The 22,593-nt window shown below is 33.8% G+C and overlaps 1 protein-coding gene across 1 annotated transcript; it reads right to left on the reverse strand.

The window, feature by feature from the left end:
* Positions 1-287: 287 nt before the first annotated feature.
* LOTGIDRAFT_231356 (hypothetical protein) lies at positions 288-7,679 on the reverse strand (the record flags this gene model as incomplete). Its single annotated transcript, XM_009052709.1, has 4 exons — positions 288-969; positions 2,834-2,944; positions 6,590-6,824; positions 7,506-7,679. The coding sequence occupies 4 exons, from the start codon at positions 7,677-7,679 to the stop codon at positions 551-553; spliced, it is 939 nt and encodes a 312-aa protein (XP_009050957.1). The 3' UTR covers positions 288-550.
* Between the last annotated feature and the right edge of the window lie 14,914 nt (positions 7,680-22,593).

Here is a 22,593-nt window from a genome sequence, read left to right on the forward strand (position 1 = left end):
CGCAATACATTTATTTGATAATAACTTTGACGATGCTTCTCGAAAATTTTCGAAAGAAATTAGAATGAGACGAGGTACATTCGAATTGACTCCAGAAGATCGCGGAATTTTGGGAGATATGATTTTTGTCTGGGCGATTTTAATCTCTAAAAGCATGAATCTCAAAGCTCAAGTTTCTACTTTGATCCGACATCTTAATGACAGGAGGTCGTGACCTCTGTAGACCCGTTGAATCAGTTCTTGGGGAGGTGAATTTGAGATTGGATAGCCATTCAACCAAAATACATAAAATATATAGAATTTTATTAGTATTTTCAACGAGATATAATATTCCCGACACCATAACGACAGGCTGTTCAGAATGAGTTTCAGATTTTATTTTTCATTGCCTCTTGCTTGATGACGTGACAGAAAGTAGCCATTGGACTTGAAAACGGTCGACAACAATGGTCTGAATTGTAACTCGTCACAGTGGCGGCTCCAAAGACCAAGAATACATTTTGGTGAAATATTCATTATCCTGTTTTACCATCGAGAACATAGATGATCTTTAGGTTGGAGTAAGAAACGTATAACGGATATCTTGTCTGGTGAGATCGCCAGTATTGTCTGGTTGCCAGTATATAGAAGTTCTGTTGGTGACACACCAGTATCTACTAGCTACTAATCTTAGTATATATACTAAATATAAAAACTGGTGCACCACTCCCGATATCAGTATAAACAATAAATCAGTATGGATAATATCTGTATTTGAATTCCAACCAGGGTAGTTCTTGTCACTGCCAATATTATTGGGTAAGTTATATTCTTGGTATATAAAGTTACACAGTGCATAGAAACACATGACCAACATAGGGTATATCATATGATAGATACGAACAGGAGCTGCCACCAAACATAGATTTACAATAGTATATAGAGCTATTCCACCATAAGTCACCAATGAAAATATCGATACAGTTTCTCCTGCAAAAGACAATTATCAAGAAATTAATGGATTGGAGTTTTACATCCTATTACTCTTATTGAATATTATGTCGAACGCATCGTAAGTTTGACTAGATATATGCGCAAGAATTTCTTTATCGGATGTCATATGTTTGACGATTGCCTACCCGTATAGTGTGATTAAGTTTAAAAGTCCCGGATTCTTTCCAAAAACGCATTCACATTCATCTTTATGTAACCCAATTTTCATGCATACTCACTACGCACTACGCCACACATACCAGTTGGGTAATAACCCAAGATGAGCTAATATAATCCAGTATGATATATTAGACCCAAGATGACATGACATTTATTTTTAAATAATGTTTAATATTTTACCCTCGTGAAGCCTCTTTATTTTATTTTCTACACTATGATTTATCGGGCAATTTATCTATATTTATTCTTTATTTAATATTAGTAATCTTTCTTAAATTTCCCAATTAGCAGAGATTCCATCAACTCCAGGATACCAGGCGCAGATAACATCGCACTCGGTACCTTCAATTCTCTTCTCTATTAATTGGATTCCATCAGAAAAACGCTGTCTGGAAGTCTTTATGATGTAATAACAATAGTGGAATAAACAACGTTAAACCTCATAATGTTCCTGGAAGTTTATTTCTTCATTTTCTATTAAGCCATAAATTCATGTTATATTATAAATGGCCCGTAAAAATTGTCATAAAACATCCTTTCAAAGATAAAATAATTTACGAATGTTTATAGTGCTTTATAATGTTATATTATACCGTATGGGAAGTTGTATGTAATTTGTTTCAATTACCTGGATAACAATACTTTAATTAATTGATACAAGGTGCTTTTTTAATTACAGTATCAAAGGAGCTACATCATATAAGGCCGCATTTCAGACTTTATAGGGAGACACATATTCACTGTGTCAAGCTATTACTAACTTCGTCTTATACCTTGTCTACAAATGCCATTATTCTCGTAGCACTTAATGAAGCAATTTGATAAAATTGTACGCCAACGAAAACAGCCAACGACAGGCAGGCAGTAATCATTATGATTTATTCGTTCCAGACTTTTAAAGGACGAAGACTCAAATCGAACCGATTTGCTACATTTACAAACTTAGTGATACAAGAATAGTGGGTATTGCTGTCAAGGTATTAGACGAAGTTCGCAATAGCTTGACATTGTGAAAATGATGAATACAGTACATCAGTCTAAAAGTTATTCCCGAAAAGTTATTTAACTATATGATCCATCTGTAAAACTGTTTCTCTTTAAACTCTTTTTAAGGAATTGGGTGCTTTTACTTGTCCAGCTAAAATCTTGAACGTCGTGTTAATTTCTAACCTCTTATGTAAGCTTTTCATATAATTTTCTCTACCATTGGGATTAATCTTATCCATCGCAGACGAATAGATCGATTTCCTTATATATATATTTCACAAGAAGCCTTTAATTAGCTATTCACCAGATCATTATAACATGAAAGCATGCTTTATAGGTCACCATGAGTTATTGGCCTCGGCTTTTTCATTGCCAATTTGAAATGCCCAGAGAATAACATTTCTTAAAAGGCTAAGAACATTTGTAGAAAGATGCAGACTTGTCTTACGTGTAACGTGACGTGTAATATGTATTGGTCCCAAAACGACCCAATCCTTTTTAAGATACAAAGGCCATGGTTCGCCATTTTCGGAATTGTTAAGCTAATAAATAGTTCGCTCTGATCAGAGCTAATCATCGAAATTTAAATCCGTGGATCCATAATAATCCATCACCATAATGTAAGAGATATGGATATGGAGAGGGAGGGGCTATGCCTCCCCACCCCACTTGAGAGTTCATCATATATACCTACCTTGATAAATAAAGACCCAATGTATTATAGAAATTAAACAGGTGATATTGTTACTACATGTTGTTAGAAACCAGTTGACTTGTAAAAACCATGGCATCCTTCTATATTCTTCTGGAAATATAAAATAATCTTTAGAGTTAAATTGAAGGTAACGTTAGTCAGTCATGCCTGTGTCAATGACGAAAACAAAAATCACATAAAAAAAATAAATAATTGATGAAGGTTGTGCTCAAAGCGTGATAAGATGCAATGTTGTTTCGTGCAGGTCATGTAATATGCATTCATGCTGTCTCAAGTATTGCAGTACAAATTAGACCAACAGTAAATTCCAATTCATTTCACTCAAGGACTAGAGGTGATCTTTTTTTGTTGATGATTATGCTGCGATTCAATAAAAAAAAAAGAGGAGATTCGTGGGTAATGAGTGTGCCCGGTTCAAGGAATAGAATAACAGATTATATTATTTCAGATGATTAACATTTGAAGAATACTAATGGTTAGAACTATGTCCTTGGTTTCATTGTGTAAATTCCACAAAGGGAGTGTTTGAAATGTCAATATTTATTCTGTGTTTAATAAGTAGGGATACGTGATAAGTCACATAATTAACAGAACAGAGCCTTTATATAACAGGATTACACGTTATCAGTGGCGGTTTACAGTTACCCAGAGTTATGCCGATTCAGACCTTAGGAAAATAATGATGTGGGATTAGTTTTCCAATGTTTGGTCAAAACGGTTTTATAGACGACAAAAATGATTTTTCTTGAAGGCAAAACGAAAATTCAAACATTGATATACTAAAAGTGATGTAAAATTAGGTAAAATCACTTCATGTTTGCTGACGTCATTAATCCCATATCAGTTTATATTAAAAGAACAGAAGCCTACACCGGAAATGAAAACCGGCATGAATCTTTTTAAAACTTATAAGGAACACGTACTGCTGAATTCTATATTTTTTATATGGATAAATGAGTCAACGACAAAACCATAAATGACACTTGAATTAAGCATGGAGTTACACAGGTGCTTGCTGTTCCGACTAGACAATAAAGTGGGTTGATGTATTTTAGTAAATGCTCATGATAATTCCCTTTCCAGATTTGTAACTGAACATAACAAAATCACCAGTAATTGAGGGAAGGAAATGAAACGAACGACGTTTGCTAAGAAACGTGATCTGGATTGCGGCTAGACTAGAATCAGATATCAATCAGCAATGATTATAGAAATCATAGCAGACTAAGTTCTGGCTAGTTCTAAACAAGTAAAATATAAACTAAACTATCAGACGACTTAATCAGACAATTGGAAAGAATGAACAATAAGAAAGAGTCTAAAAATAACCCATTGTTAGACAAAGAAATAGAAGTTTTCTTTCAAATATTTATTATTATTATCTAAGACTTAAATTGATCGAACTGTTTTTAACCTTTAAAGGTATTGTTACGACCAATAATATGCTTTTACTTCGGGCTCATTTGTTTCCTGTTTTCAAATAGAGAAACACTTCTTTTATACATAAGTCTTCGAGTCTGTTAGATTTCATTACGTGACATCGGCGCTCTGTTAATCGTTGGTAGAATTACCCATTTTTCCCGCAACGAAGCTATTTGTGATCATTGTAAGTAGTCCTTTGGGAATTTCGTACAATTCGTCACTTAAGATAACAATCTCAACGAACCGAAACAATACATTTTTGTCTTATACATAAGTGTTCGAGACTGTTAGATTACATTACGTGGCTTCGGCGCACTGTTAATTGTTGGTAGAATTACCCAACTTTTTCCACAACGAAGCTATATGTGACCATTGTAAGCGGTCCTTTGGGAATTTCGTACAATTCGTCACTTAAGATAACAATTTCAACGAACCGAAATAATACATATTTTCCTTAGGAAGCTGACCCACTTTCTTACCATATTTTAATTATGCGAAGCAATGCCTTTACTTTAAGAAAGTGATCGATGGAGAAAGAAAAACTGTATTATTCATTTTACGTTATACTATAGCGATTAGTGAATAATTATTCGATTTCTTATTCAACTGCTATAGTGACTGTATCATATTACTGTGAATTATTTAGCTCTAGTCCAAAGACTATTATAACAAAGTAAAGAATAAATGGAATATTTCTGACATTTCTAGTAATAAAGAAAGAGTTAGTTTATTATATAACATATTATATAATAATTACTAATATTCCGAGTTGGAAACACCTCCATTACGACTTTCTTTCGTTCTGATCGAATTATACTTTTATTACAATAGTGCTGCCAGTTACAGTTAAAGCAAGCGGTCAAGCCAATGCTTAAATTTGGCTGCTTCTGTGGGTTGTTGTTTAATATATTGCCAGGTTTTACGGTGATATTTTAAAGGTCTGTGTGAAAAATTGCCCCTAGATCAGGCCGTTCTAAAGTATGAGAGTAAAAACAAATATTCGTGCCCATTTAGCCAAGCGAAATGAAACTATCTCTACCATCAGCCGATCTGGAAGCAGCGGCACTCAAGTTGTTTGGAGACCCTTGTCTAAGTACGTTCTATACTGGCAGATTTTAAAATTGTAGTCGAGGTACAATATTTTCTACACACGATATATAGATACAAAAACAATCTACGAAGACGTAATTGCAGAACATTAGATGAATTTTTACTCACACCGAACATCAATCAGCAAAACACGGAAAAAGTACATAGAATTGTCCACCTACAGCTGTCCTATTTGTAGTTTATCAGCACTACATTTCGACTATACATAAACATTATTTACAAAACCCGAGATGTAAATTGGCAAACAAATTGAATCTGAAGGCTATATATCTTGTGTTAATTCTGTTTAATCGTCAAATAAACCGATCCAATCTTATCAATCTTTCATTTCGATACCCGTGAGCTATGAATCAAGAATATTCGACTGTGTTATATAACACAAAGGCTTATAACAGTCATTCTGTATGGACATATCACGATATAGTAAATTGAAATCTTTCAAAGCCTACAGCTTACATTGAAATCTAGATCAGTTTTAATCAAAATGTGTCTCGTCTGAAAACATACCAGATAGCTGGCCAGGCAATCTGTGTTTGGTATACCGGAAGTAGAATTATTTCTACCATAATTTACAGCTTAAATTGAAATCTAGAACATTTTTAATCAAAATTTGCCTTGTGGTCTAAAAACATGCTTGAGGCAAATATGAAGAAAATCTGTCATGATTGTTTCTAACAAAACCGGAAGTAGAAATGTTAGACCATTGAAATGTAGATCAGATAGTCTAAAAACATTTGAAATAGCTGGCCAGGCAATTACAAAGAAAATCATTCTTATTTGTCTGTTACCATTAGTAGAAGTATTTATGAGTACTAGGCTTATGCTAACGTCTCGTATAAATTCTTAATCAAAAATCTAATTCCTTTCCATTCATGTTCATATCTTAAATTTTGAAAAACAAACCGGAAGTAGAATTTATACGTATTACCTACAATATTCTGAATAAATCTCATCACAGTTTATTTCGAGATATGGAAACTCAATGGAGATGTATCTAACCAATTTTGGAACCCCTCTCAAATTGGGTAACTTCCAACAGTTCTTCTTCTTCACCTGTCGTGACCAACCCTAAAGATCAAACCTCCTTAGAAGGTCGTGTGCGCTCTACAAATTCATATAATTTGACTCCTTGAAAAATCCGACTGCGCTCCGTCGAAAGATAGGCCAGTATGCGGTGGACTTTAACAAAGCAAACAAACCTACCTTTAACAATATCAGGTTTATAAAGATATATATGTATAACACAGATGACATCTACAGTGGTCGTTACAGCTAATAAATAAGATGTCCAATGTGTTAGATAGGTAAACCATTGATAATGTTTGTATTTACTATGACTCCAATAGTCGCTTATAGTACCATTCAATATCAACATAAATAGAAATACTATAGCCCATACAGATCTCCATACTAAATACTTGAATACTGATAATATACACTGAAATTAATTCAAAATATTGCTATTATACCTACGAAATACTTGATTAGATACTAAAAGGCAAATCCAAACAGAATGGTACATGAACTATAAGTAAAATAATCGTAGCTCAGAGACGGATTAACCTAAAGGCAAACTAAGCAACTGCCTTGCGGTCCATGGAAAATTCGGCCTACTACAAATTATCAAACAGATAATAAATTTCCGCAGGCCCATCAAAAATTGTCATACTAGGAGCGTGATGTGTGAGAATCGACTAAATTGTTTGAGCCTAATGGTGACGAATGCCGATATCGTGAATAAGATTGATGCTAATGAGCTGACTGACAAAAAAATCGCAAACTTCCTGCCATAAAATTATAAACACCATGCCCCCCCCCCCCATAAATGAGAAATTAGGCCCTCTCCCGTTCGTTTGCCTATGGCCCAACAAGTCCAAAATCCGTCGTAGCTGGATTGTGTTTAAGGTATATGTAGTAGTTTAAAAACGGACGGTTGTAAAGTTAAATGGATTAGGAGGAGAAGAATGCTGAATTCTCCTTTTAAGCTAAGGGAACCTTTTCCAGAAGACATTCAAAACTTTTCAACTTCCGCGAACGAAAAAATTGGTGTTAACAGTAGGTTTCTTCGTAAAGCTTGAAATACCAAAGTTGCCACAAATAAAATTACAAGAGAGCTTACCTGAAATTTTGTAAAATCTTCAGGATAAAGATATCCGAATAAAAAACTTCTTGGATGAAGTTCATCTTTCAAAAAACTTTTCCAGTTGCAAATCTGTGTGGTCTTTGGTTTGTACATGTTGGTAATCACTGTAATAGTGGGTCCGTTTGATTGAAGATTCACTGTTGAAGACATGGTTACAATCGTTGATAATTTAAAATACTGTTTACGAGAGCAGTCTGTCAATTCGTATCACTGAATGCTTAATTTGGCTTAAACGTCACAGATTGGAAATTATCTATTTTGTATAACGATCACATTTATGTAACATCACTTAGTAAGTCTAGAAGTTTAAATTTGATTGTTAAAGATACGGTAGAATCAATAATTGATGTTATTAACTCCAAGAAAATAAAAAAGTCTTTCAAGATAAAAGTCACACATACAATGTTGAAAGGACGAGTTCAAAGTCTACATTAAAATTTAGAATTTCCCTGTCTGTTTATTAAACTATACGCGTTTATCATTATCACTAGATTGGCAGCTTACATCAATACATCTTATTCTCTCTTCCGGTCTGGGAATCCTTCTCGTCTAACTGAAATATGTAAAATGTCTCTCCACTGATTGAATCGTTTCTTATATCCGTCAAGTCCTGTTTCGTTTCTGACACTTCCCTTGTATTTATGGCTTATATTTTATGACTCTATCCACTGAAAGGGTTCAGTGTGGTTAATTGTTCTTTCGTGTAGTAATCTGTAATCAATTATACTAAAGTTGGTGTCTCCATAGAATCTTATAGTACGTTCAATAATTCTACTAAACACTTCGAAATCAGACGTAGGTATGGTAAGCTCAAATACTCGACCAACCGATCGTGGGCACTGGAAGTTGTTCCATACTCCTTTCTATATCAACCAGCCTTTTCTAGAATATTTTAATATCTTGAATGATTCAGACAAAAACAATAGAGATATAGCTAAAATGATATCCTAGATATAGACACAGACTTCAATCATCTTCTTAAATAATAGCATGTTTCGTGTGGAGGAATTCATGTTGCTCTAGCGTTACATTCAGCTTATTAATATTTATACCATTCTTGTATTCTATACTTCTTCCACTCTATTTCTTCAACCTGAAAACGAAAGTAAGAGATATTATGTGAAATAATATCAGCTATATTGTAAATATATTGAAGATGTATTTAACCAAGGGAGTCATATACACTGCCTTTTCTATGGTTGTATATTTTTAATTTAAAGTAATGCTTGAATATATTGATGTAGACTAGCTTTATGTCGGTATAAATGTAGGTATTAAAACACATAGATATTGACAAATCCCAGACGAAGTTTCATAAACACTGCAGGTATAAATTGCTACGTCCATTGGTTACTGCCAAACAGCAACAATATTATGCTGCGCATTTTCACAATATCAAGCAATTACGAACTACATTAAATACCTGAACTGCACTAGCCACCACGTTTCTGATATCACAGATTTGACGCGATTTGGTTGGTTGTGTGATAGCGTATACGTGTCCTCGACAGAAGTCTGTAAAATGTACACAATAGGCCATTTTAGTTTATAGACGTTCAGTTGAGGGCTCTGATTGGCAGTATTAACTGGCGTACAATCCAATCAAATAGCTGCATTCTGTGATATAAGAAACGCGGATCTTAGTCAATCAATCCTGATGAATGCTATCTGAAAATCGTGGTTCTATGTCTAAATGAGTGTATATGTTGATATAAACAAATCTCAATTCATCCACCAGCCATTAGGTACAAATTGCTTAAGCCAGTGGTTAATGAACAAACACAGCGAATCTAATCAATCAGTGTGACTCTTAGAAGGCAATGTATTTGTTCTCTATAGATCTATGTGTTTCATTAAGAGAAAATCTTGTATACACATTTGTTACCAACGTGGTACATGACCTTAGGTGGGAATACATCAGGTACAATGTCCGTTGCAGGATTACCAATACAGTTGGAAAAAGACGAAGCGAATACAAGTGGTATGGGTCAAGACATGATGCGCACATGATTGGTGTCTTCTGTTTTCTATTGTAAGAACAATTCAACACAACACCCAGACAACGTACCTCGTCTATTCCTGCATTAAGACCAGTACTTCAAAAATCATATCCAATATAATAAATCCGTATAAAATCAGAAATTCGTTAAAAAAGAATGCCAGAAAACTATGCCTCATCATCGACCACAGATACACTGATACCGATCGTAATTTCTACAATTAGGAAAATCCTATTGTGTATCATTCTTATTATGTCTTACTCTTTACATTATACTCCCATCTGAGTTATGTATCAGATTATGAACACGAAGAACACCAACGCCTCTAATCGGAATCATTACAGATCTGTTACAACTATGGTATTGAAATATCCACAAAATGTACACGCATCTATTAGGCAATAATATAGAGTCTCACACCTTGTGATATTTACAAGTACCCGTGAATATTGTAACAGTTATCTGCCAAATAAATAACATAATACCATGGATTAGTGTGTCAAATCCACATTCCTTAAAGGGGTGGGAGGGGGGGGGGGGGTCTACATGATTAATATTTATTTGGCCAACTTTTATAACAGTAACCGATGCAAAGATCAAATGTAGCGGCTGCAGTCTTTACAGAACAAGTTAGTATAGATGACTTATATAATTAAATATTACTGCATTAACTACCGGCTCTGACACTCTAATCCTCCGATATGTCAATTCGTCATACCTTTCTAAATAGTTTTTCTTTATATTTCTGAAATTGGTCTACAATGTTCAGACCACGAAATCATTCGTAAAATTTAATCTTGAATCTTTTCAGATCGAGGAATCAAACATTATTAACAATGGCAGATGCTAATACAAAGCAGCACTCCCAGATAGCATATCAGCATCCTTTGGGAGAGTCCACATGGCTGATTATTTTATCTTTATTACTCATGAGAGATGAAAATCTGTTCAGTATCAAACCTGATTATTTGATCCTGTAGAGACTTTACTATTAATGAAAACAAACAAGCAGATTAACAAATATTATAGTGTGGTTTATCCCGATTCCACCACGCGAGAGTCTATTCCAATGAATCTATACAACATAGCCTAGGTAAATTATGTTTTGATTCATATTTGATCATATGGTAAATTAAAAGAGAAAGTCCATTACACGGGTGGATGATATCATTTTTATTTCACAAGAGACTGAATTAAACCACATAAAAAACACAATTTAGACGACAAATTTCCGGCATGAATTAATATACAAAACATTTCAAACCAGGCATGGATTTCCTTCATTGTTTTTAAACTCTAGAGACAGTTTCAGTCTTATCATGGAAATTTCTTTCGTAGCATCAGTTTATTGCCATTAAAATTCACTTAAACAGAAAAACGAAGAACGTATGAGTTGGGGATACACATTTAAATTGTTTAAAATCGAAAATATAACAGTAATGCATTCGGCATAGAATTATTCTCATATACGGTTATTAAGATGCTTGTCGTTTGTAAAGTGCTAGATTGTCTTTTTAAGAGCTTGATATGGATTTGCAAGGGAGTATATTGCAGTATGTGCTTGTAAGGTGCCAGATAGTCGTTTGTAAAGTTCAAGATTGCAGTTTGTAACGTTCTAGATAGTCGTTTGTAAAGTTCTAGATTGTGGTTTGTAACGTTCTAGATTGTCGTTTGTAAAGTTCTAGTTTGCAGTTTGTAAAGTTCTAGATTGACTTTTGTAAAGTTCTAGTTTGCAGTTTGTAACGTTCTAGATAGTCGTTTGTAAAGTTCTAGATTGACTTTTGTAAAATTCTAGATTGTAGTTTGTAAAGTTCTAGATTGACTTTTGTAAAGTTCTAGATTGCAGTTTGTAAAGTTCTAGATTGTAGTTTGTAAAGTTCTAGATTGACTTTTGTAAAGTTCGAGATTGCAGTTTGTAAAGTTCTAGATTGACTTTTGTAAAGTTCTAGATTGTAGTTTGTAAAGTTCTAGATAGTCGTTTGTAAAGTTCTAGATTGGCTTTTGTAAAGTTCTAGTTTGCAGTTTGTAACGTTCTAGATAGTCGTTTGTAAAGTTCTTAATAGACGTTTGTAAAGTTCTAGATTGTGGTTTGTAAAGTTCTTGATAGTCGTTTGTAAAGTTCTAGATTGATGTTTGTAAAGTTCTAGTTTGCAGTTTGTAAAGTTCTAGTTTGCAGTTTGTAAAGTTCTAGTTTGAAGTTTGTCATGTGTTAAAGGATCTTTGTAAGTTGCTAAAGTATGGTTTATAAAGTGGCTTGATTGTGTTTGTAAGGTGCTAGATAACGAAACAGTATTGTTTGCAGGGCTATCAGCTACTTTTGGTTGAAGCTACATTCTCCGTGACTCATTCAAGTGATTGTAATGCAAGATGTCCATCTCACACTCGAACAAAATACTCACTCAGATTGTAGAACGACTGAGACACCAGGGAGCAATAAGATGTCGTCAAGAAACATTGACTCTAATTTCCAGGTCCTCGAGTGTTTATTCTAGAGTAGGAATCGAAGAGAAAGCCAATACCTTAGAGATGTCACTGCTTCCTCTCATTTCCGATCTGCTCTTAAAATGTCAGTCATAGTCGTCAGGGTTATATAGTTAAAGAAAAAGGTTCGTCATCCGTTTGGCAATCGTTTCTTAGTCACAGCTCACCGTCAAAATTTGAACCTTCAAATCCATGTGTGTCCAGAATAATCCCCCTTTCAAAGTTAAAAAGACGACTTGTCTTTTTTTGGTACTTTAATTGTACTTGTGACGGAATTGTGCGGTTTTTGTACATTTCTAGTACTTCAAAAGACTATTTACATATATTCAAGACGCAAATCAACCCCGAAAATCACGAATTAATCTTTTAACTATTAACTACTAAATAATTAATAACCACATTATAGGAAGATCAGCATATTATATGACCAGCCGTTCCAGATAGATGAGTTTCAAGAATCAAGCGAACAAAATTCAAATGATAACGAATTCACTAGCCTTACCATATCGTGACATTCAAAAATAAATCACCAATATTGTGCAATTTTACTTAATGAAACTAGATGAACAACGTAATAATTTGAGATTTGGTGACGTCATAAATCCGGGTTATTGGATCTGTAAATGACAGAAGCTATTGACGGGATGCGATGACGTCATAAATCATGTTTGAATACTGAATATTTGTTAATTCGAAAGACCACAACTGAAGCTGATGAATATGACAATATGGTCTGAATGTATAGTGAATTACAGTAAGACATTAACAAAACACCGTACGTTGGCCAGATTGATAATGCCAAGGTTATTCGTCTGATTAGCTTTTTACTGCAGAATCTTGTTGGTAAAAATCACATCGCCTCGGGCGTTCTACAAGATCTCGTAACCTTCTTGATAATCTTTGTGTTAATTAGTCAAGATTGGTTGTTCTTGTAAATTGAAAATTGGAATTGGAAAGCCACGATATTCAATCATTATATTACCAAATATTAAAATGGAATAACACAATATAATATCGAAAATAGTCTGCATACACAGCATTTATTTCTTTTAGCAGGTTACCCCCCACTTTGGAACATATTCACATATCGTTAAATTTGAAGGGCAAATACTGCACAGATTTAAAGTAGAAGAAGCGTTTATACTCGTCAGCATTTGTTTTAAAATTGAACGTTGCAATGTTATGTCGAAGTTATCCACTGCTACAAAACGCAGTGTGTGATGGTTCTAATAGTTTCGCTTTGATAACGCCGTTAATTAACACGTACTCTGCTTAATGATCCTGTATTTTCCAATTGAAATTCAGATAGTTTGTTGTAAATAGTTTGAGATGTCAGACAATATCATTATATAGGTATTCAATCGGCAGAAGAGTTTGATCTTCGAACTCATCAAGAGTCAATGGCGTATTTATATATCATTAAGCGAGGGGGCCAAGTAGGGGCCACAGAATTGTCCACAGAAATGATGAGGTACGCCACTGTCAAGTGTATTTACAGGATCAGGGAGTATAATGTCGTCACGTCAACGGAGGAATTAACCAGAACTATTCAGGGAGTATAATGTCGTCACGTCAACGGAGGAATTAACCAGAACTATTTCTTGTCTTTGATTTGACCGATGTAAGTAGTATCGCGACACATAATGGTAGTCGTACAGCGGAACCTTTTTTTCATTTTTAAAGCAATTAAACGGATGCAATTTTCCATTGTCCGCTTGTAGTATGCATTCAACAATATACAGATGACAGTTCATACAAAATCCCATGGCATTACAAATAGTTTTTGTCACGAACAATTTGCAATTAAAATATCCAACAACTATAGAACCTGAACAAACAACATTAACGGTTCACTGTAGACTACAACCCAGAAAAGTGCAAAGCAATTATTTATAAATTATGCAGTTATAATACTTAAATATTTCAAAATCAAAAAACTTTACCTGTGAAGCAATGTAGTATAGACTTTCCTGGTCTTCTTAGCAGTACAATATAGACAAACTCCTACTCCATAAAAGACAAGTAAAGACTGGTATCGAACGGAATAGTACCTTATCTAACATCTAAATATATGACTATAGCTGGAATATCACACTATTATCTCTAAAAGTGACAGATGGCTTGCCATAATGACCATTAAATATTATAACAAATTAATTACATTCATGAATACTGAAATATATCGATTTTACTTACCAAGTATAATAGAAATAGTTGTATATAAGGTATCAATAGAAGCCGCATTATTGATTAACCATCTATATATATTACCTGTTATAACTTATGTATCCAATGTTATTCATATAGATAATGACAAAAGAACATACAATGGCAAAATGAGACTAAAAAATATTGACAATTTCGATTGCTGTTGTCTTGTAGTACAACAATGTTTTTCATTTTCTGAGGGCAGTGTATTATGTCTTTGGTTTTGATTTTGTAGGTTTGAAGTGAACTGACGATTAAGTTTGAAGTCTTCTACATGTATACATATTCGGTTCAATTGAAAATTATGTGTTATGAGGGAAAATGGCATTAAAAATTTTAACTGTCAAAGGATTGCACTGTGTCCAATTTTGCTGTGAGTAAAGCATTGATACACATGCAAGATACTATTTCATTATTTCATTATATTACGTCACAGAAAGTCTTACTATATATTCTGCTAAGCTGGACGGGTGATGAGGGAAAGCTGGATTGAACACATCGTCAACATATTTTCACCATCGAAGGGTGTTTTGACTGAACTATTATGCAGTTGATTCTCTGTGAGTATAATTACTTTATTACCAAGACGGGTCATGCGGGAAAGTTGGATTGAACAAATCGTCAAAGGTTGTTATGACTGTGCATAGTTGATTCTCGTTGAGTATATCATTGATACACAAGCAAGATACATTTCCTTGTATCAAGCCACTGAAAGTCGTAGGGAATCACAATATATTAATATAATTACTAAACATTCTACTGATTTGTTGAGCCGATATCAAGAATTCAGAAGACATGGTTATACAATATAATGAAGAAGGGACAGAGATAATAACAATAGCATTAAGATATTTTGTAGGGATTTAGATACACAGATTAAAACTATCAAAGTAATTTACCATCCTTATACTTTATTCCAGTTATATCAGATTTAATCAACAAAAATAGAATTATTCCTTAACTCAATTTAAATGTCAAATTCTCGTCTGATATTTTAGTGAAGGAATTATATAAACCCGGTTTAAATTGCTTTATATTCACAGTGACAGGTGACACGAAGGAATCGTAGTATGGGTCTGTTACGGTTTGACATTTACATCAAATTTAGAAATGTTACATATTCTTGAGTCTAGATATTGAATGTGTCATATGAAACGATATTTATATAATATTGTTGCAATAACAAAATATGTGTGCTCAATACATTAATTGTAGAGAGATATGTAAATATTAAAACAGAACCTGAAATATGTGATGTTACTCAAAGTTGTCTGAAGATCGCACAGCGAGAGACCCTGAGTAACAGCATGTTTCAGGTTCTGTTTTTAACTTCTTATTATATGATTGGTTAGATGCCGTCACTTGCGTCTCTGTGAGCGTTTTTGTAACCCAAGCAATCTGTATATCATATTCCAGGTGTTCAAAAGTATGTGGATTGTATATTTCCTGAGAAAGATAAAAATGTATCCGCCACCTGTTCTGCTGTAGCACAATATATTTCATCGATATTCAACGCTGAACTGACATTAAGAATGCTTCATGTCGGTTACACATGCTTAACTATAGACTAAGTACCATGTAATAAGTTTTATATGTCAGTTCAATTGAATCAAGTTACAGAAGGTCATATTGTCCGAATTTTTCTTTACCACAATTGGTTTAGTTAGATGTAGTTATTTACAGTGACCTTTCTATGGTGGGCAAGGAGCGAGGGGATAGAGGCTGGCCCGGCTTCGCCCCCTCCCCCACACTTTCAATTTTTTATCATTTTGCATATAGGAAGAATGGCCTGTAGCCCCCCTGGAAAACTATGTGACACATGATCGGCCCCCCTCACCTTGTGCTTTCTAGAAACACCAGTGGTTAATTATTGTGTCATAGAGGACGGACAATACCAGCTAATAACTGTGAAAGCTTGCGAGGCAAGAGACAATATAACCTGGGCCGTTTCTCATATTCGTATATGTATTGGTTAGAGACATTAGATGTTCTATCCAAATACCTTAGACTTTAAACCTCTATGGTAATGTTCGCAACAGAGGATTTCGATGTTTGGATATTTGGAAGAGACAATCAAATAACATATTGATATACATTTTCATTCCAGACATTACATGTAGGTTATATCAAATTATAAGACAGAAGTTCGTGACAGCAAAGTTAGTACACGTTCACAGGAAATTATTTTTGTTACGTTAAATATGATTCTTGATTGTAATAACACAACTAGGAAAGAGTCTATTTTTGAAAACAAAGTGTCGGATGACGATAAGCTCCAGAAATAACCATTCTTTAAACGCCTTGGTAAAAGCTATTTCTCGTTTGTTCAAACCAAAAAGTGTTAGTAGACTGGAGGCGGCACGGGGTTATAACTATATGACGCACATGGAGTATTTTATACCTCCGTGGTACAACCCATAAGAAACATAAAAATATAAGGCCGTCGGTTGGCAATGTAATTCCTATTACATCCTTACATTGGGCTATACTGTAGGCAAAATAAGAGAATCCAACTCAGGTTTTACCTTAATGGAATTTCCACACCTCTTCGACTTTCCAGAAGTTGACAGCTTCTGAGTTTGTTTCTCAAACATAAAAGATTTCAGACGATCGGTTGACGCTGTAATTCCTAATACATACTTTCATTGGGATATACATTAGGCAATTTTAACAATAGAATCAAACTTACCTTAATGGAATTTCTACACCTTTTCGTCTTTCCAAACCTAGAGAGTTTCTGAGTTTCTCGGCTTTAAGAGTTGTACTCTAGACACGAAAGGAATAACTCGTGAAGCTTCTATATAAACTTATCAATTATTTAGCTGTTATGTCTTGGCCTACAGTGAGAATCAGAAATGATTGTTTTTGTTTAACGTATTTAATACTGGATATAAAAGGAACGTCTATTATGTGTGTTATAATTAGTTGATCTTCGATCTGCAATTCAAGAATTTATTGATTATTGGTAAAGTGTGGGTTATTTTATTTAATCTGACTGCATGTACATGGCATTCAAGTCGTGACCAGGTTTTCAAACTAGAACATAATTAGTCAGCTTGGTATAGCATATATATATATATATATATGCGGTTGCCAAGTTATAGCTGCCGTATCCACCAAAACATGCTTATGATAATTTAGTTAACTTCCTACCGTTATAGGACAGCGTCAGCTCCTCGCCTTAATGTTTTTCCTTTTAAATTAGTAAATACTCTTTGAAATGATTTATTTTTGTACTTTTGAGTAACTTATAAGGAGAGCTATCATGGACACCGCCATGCAGTTTGCAAGGAGATAAACATGTAACGACAACGGAGACATCTTGACGTCTTTTTTGTGATGATTAAAGGTCAAGTTGATGACGGTTAGAGCTATTTTAGTTTTTAATCTAAAGATGTTTAATTAGAAACTGTGATAAGATTATTAACAATTCTTACTGATTACTCTCGTTAGAACCTTCTACATCTTAATCCTGTCTTGAATTACTGATATCTTACTTACGGAACATAGTCGCACATGTTTAAATCTTCAAGGCCAAAGTTCAAATGAAATGAAATGGAGTTTTGCGTTCTACCTTTCTGCACCTTATGAAAGGACACAATTTAGAAGATATGGTTGGCATGAAATTGAATGAAATGAAATTAAGCTTTACGTCCTACTCTTCTGGATACAGTCTATAGCACACAGGTCCTTATAGTTTATTGTCCCCTCCTCTAATACATATATCATATACCCAAAATAAGCTATGCCGAATCTTTGTATTCAGTGTACTATTAAATACAGACCAGTTTTCAGATTCTACACATGGAATTTTGAGATCAATTTTCTCTTCTTTTCAGAAGTGATTATCACAACATGAATTCCAATAATTGATTACAAGCCATACAATAAGGTAAACACAGATACAGAATGGAAAGCTAGTTACAATAATATCAACTGGACATGAAAAGAAGCTATGATCTATAATAAAATCTAAACTTATAAATCAATGCCAAATCTTCGGAGAATTCAAAGGAAATGAAATTCAATGAACCAACGTACTGGTATATTATTCCAACCTTTCATTAATCTTACAAGTTTGTTTTTATTAAGAATTCAAAATCTATATTCTCTTGACAACAACAACGAAAAGCACGGAAACATCAAATAATGGAACTCTGGCATTCAAAGAATCTAACACAGATGATGCTAATGATACGATACATGTTTGGTATTCTAACGTCACCGTAATATATCCGCATATCATTGATGATGACAATGTAAATTGTTGAAACGTTGTGTACTATAAAACTAGACTACACCATAAAATTGTGTACGATAAAACTCAGGACAAGACTACCACAAAATTGTGTTCCGTTATGTAATTAAAAGGTTGTTTATGTATTTCTATATTCATTTTTGAAATTATCAGTCACAGTATGATCGATGAGAAACGTTTTATTTCGTCGCCTCAATATTACATCTTCTCAATTAAGCTAAATTACCAATTATTATTATTGAATTAATGGTAGCTTTATGATACAAATATTTAATAAGTATGCCATTTTCTTGGCTTATTTCGCATCGTTTGATATCAGCGACTTTGTAGTGACATTAAACCTTTAGACAATATCTATGATACTGTAGAAGTTAATTGGTATTTTCCAGTAAAATAATGTGTAGTTTTGTGTTATTTAAACTAACCATTAGTTATGTCCGGTGTCAATGATACTAGGCTTTGACAGTGTTATTTACTATACCATTAGTCCTATCCTTTTACAAACTCCTACAAGACAGATATTTACTGATGTATTTGTAGGCTAACACCTCGCTTGAATATAAAGTATCACGATGTTTATGTGATCAGTATTACAGCAGTAAGAGGAATCTTGAATGCGACAGCGCAACAAATATAAACTTGTGTATCTTATGTCTATGTACGTCCTGAATGGGCTAATGAAGACAAACAACTCCATGCAGTGTGCATTGAAAATTTGCTAGGACAGCTGCATTAGCCAACGTTCTCGAGTTATCGATGGATCTTTCACATACACATTCTGTTTGTAGCTCACACGGTCTTGGTTTGTCTCACCCGATCAATTAAAGCATAACATCAGTACAAGTTGCCACGATTATGTTTGCTGTCAACTCAGTTGGCTCTGAGCATTTGAGTTAATTTCAGAGATCCCAGTGAGAGTGAAAACATCGCGTTTGGTGTAAAAGGTAAGTTACTGGATGCTTAACCTCTTATATCATATGATACTACTCTTTGGACTCAGCATTCACAATGCCCATATAACTGATAATGTTACGCTGGTATTTTGTTATTCCTATACAAATGCACCGTAGTTGTATTCCAAAAACATACTTCTTGGCTTGCTTAACTCGCTGCCAACTGAACAACAAATACTAAAGCACAACACCTGAATGAAACAGTCAGAAGGTCAAAGTACTTACGATAGATGGATAAAGAGACGTACTTTAATTTGGTCTCGTTAAATGCAATATTTAGAACGAAAAACATAAGAGAAACATAAATCAATTTACCTTTTAAAAAATATATTCCTGAGGAATGATACACAATAATTTACACATAAAAACACAGATTTCAGTATCACACAAATAAACCATACCTTAAAGAAACGCCCCTAGAAAACTCTTCAGTACAAAGACTATGATGTAAATGGAATCAAGAAGTACATGTATTCTAACTTGTCATAGCGCCTTCAGCCATCATTACAGTTTACCGTATATTAGATTAATATAGAGAAAGCAGTAATCTAATTTATAAAATCTTGTCAATAATGGTACATCTAATCTCAGTCTGTATAACACCATACAACACAATATAACTCATAATGTGTCTACTATAACCGTCATTACTGTGATGGAAATAATAGACCCATATTAAGACGAAAATGCATGTCACATATATGGATTTTATATGCATACAGAGTGCAATAAATATACCAAATAGATATTGTCAGCTACGTGATCTCTTCGAAAGGGAAATTGACAAACCCAGCTGCAGAGTGACATATGTACAATATACAGAACTGTATGCACTATTAAAATAAAATTTTAATTAAAATAAAATTTTAATCACATTTTAAGAAAAATTCAAAATACTATCCAGAATTAAGATACAACAGCTACGCTGCTAAGATAGCTAGAAGATGTGTTGGTCTCATTCTGGTTAGACTGTGTCGACTTGGAAAAGGGAAAAGAGAGATAGGAGAATAAGTAATTAAATTCAACCTCTCGCGATTAAAAGAGAAACCATCAGAAAACAACTTGTCGACCATAATCAGAACATATACTTCCTCTTCTCTCCATTATATATACATGATCAAGTAAATATTATTTCCGGTGGATTGAAATATTAGTATTGTCAGTAATAAATGGAATTATTGTAATATATTGCTATTATTATCAGGCTGCGATTCATTTATCATATTAGCTGTATTAGTGACAGGAGACAGAATATGATAGCTCCAATCTGTTCACCATGATAACGCATCTCACTGGAGTCCAATTGAGTTATATCTGGCGTATATATGAAGCAATTAGATTCTCCTGTAGAGATAACTTTATAGGAGGCTAGCTCTTTAACTACAGAAAGTATGGCTGTGTCACTGTGCACTTCTAAATAAGGCATGTAACTCAAAAAAAGATCTCCCTGATATCGCTTCTCCTATTTTTTGATTTCGCATGGTCACATTTTGTTACTTGTCATAATAAGATTTTCATTACCAATTGTAAGTTATGATAATAAGAATTGATGTTCCATACCAATATGATATTGACAATTTCAATTCTTTGCATATCAATTAATATTTTGGTTTGTTTAGCTGGCTAGTAATTTCTCAACATTTCATACCATGGTATCACAAATTATTATTGCAAAAACATACTACTCTCTTGTACCTTATTGGGCAAATGAAGACAGGCAACCCCATACATGTATGCCGTTTAGCCAGGACAGCGGCATTATCCACTCTCGATTTCCATCTGCCGAGGGATCTTTAAGGTGTACAGTCTGTAGCACATGCGGCAAAAAGTATTAGTGCAACATTGTTAAATACTGGTAATATTAAACTACGTTTTTGCTTTTAACTTTCGTTTCTAGTTGAATAATACATAAAAACTGTTGAATAATGTAAAAAATCAGCAGGACTGATGCGTTTTAGTTAAAAACAGCATGAAACTTTTCCTACTTTACAAATTACAACCGGTAGAAATTGAATGGTATAATTAAACAGCTGGAAGTAGCCTCAATTAAATCAGTATTCCAGATCTTTCAAACGACAGCGGCAAAGTGACGGTCAATAAAGTTATTAGAAGGAAATAAGAAAATAGGGTTTGAAGGAGTAATCAAACTGTCATTAAACTCTGAACATTTCTATAAATATTAAATTTACATTCTGTTTATTTATTCTCCAGCTATTTCTAATAGCTATTTTGTGTTGTATTGAATTGGTGCTGTTTTAATACATGTTGAACGATCTTCAATCTATTAACAAGAGTTTCATCAATTCATCACTTACTCTTTAATTATCTCTATGATAGAAATGCTGTTTTCATTGATAATTGCCAAGGCAAATATTGAAACATTGCATGACATTCATTGAACAAATATATATAGAAAGGAAGTTTGAAATCAATTTCACTCAGAAAGACGTTTTTGCTGCTATCTTGGGAAAACTCCAGAATATGCTATTCTTAGTATCAGCTGATCATGACAAAGCAAATGGTCTTGTATGCATTCTCATTAAATGTGACAGTGTCGTAATTTTATACTGAAGGGGATGTTATATTATTCTCCGCTTACCGGTAAAAAAAATTGGTTATCAAAGGTGTCATTTGCAGAAGACAAATGCAACGCCTGCTTCGTCTACAGTTAAATAGGTTTCATCTACAGAGGAAATACGCAATAAATAGTCGATATTCAAAGAATGGTATAGATTTTTCACGCAGCTTAAAGTAAAATATATGTTTATGAGGATTCTGATTTTTAGTGTCTGTCCTCAATATCCATTAGAGGAGAGTTAAAAGGCACCGAATTCAGTAGAACGGAATAAAAAACTAATGGTGCCAATTTTCCTGTAACGGAATTTCCACTTCACTAACTGATATTCCTTTCAATTATTAACTTAAAATTCACTGGTTGTAGACACAGAGTTGAGTATTAAATGTAACAGTATCGTGTCTAATATAATTTCCACTGAGTTGAATTTTCCTGCTTTTATATTGAAAAGCATTCGACTGCTACCTTTTTTCTATTTCGGTCGCTAATTTACCAGAAAATAACAAAATCGCCAAAAATGAAGAAATAATTGCTCGTCAAACAAATCGAGTTGTCTTAACAATTTCTATGTGAGTTTATTATCTAAACT

This window comes from Lottia gigantea (genome assembly GCF_000327385.1).
Source record: "Lottia gigantea unplaced genomic scaffold LOTGIsca_19, whole genome shotgun sequence".
Taxonomy (NCBI): domain Eukaryota; kingdom Metazoa; phylum Mollusca; class Gastropoda; family Lottiidae; genus Lottia; species Lottia gigantea.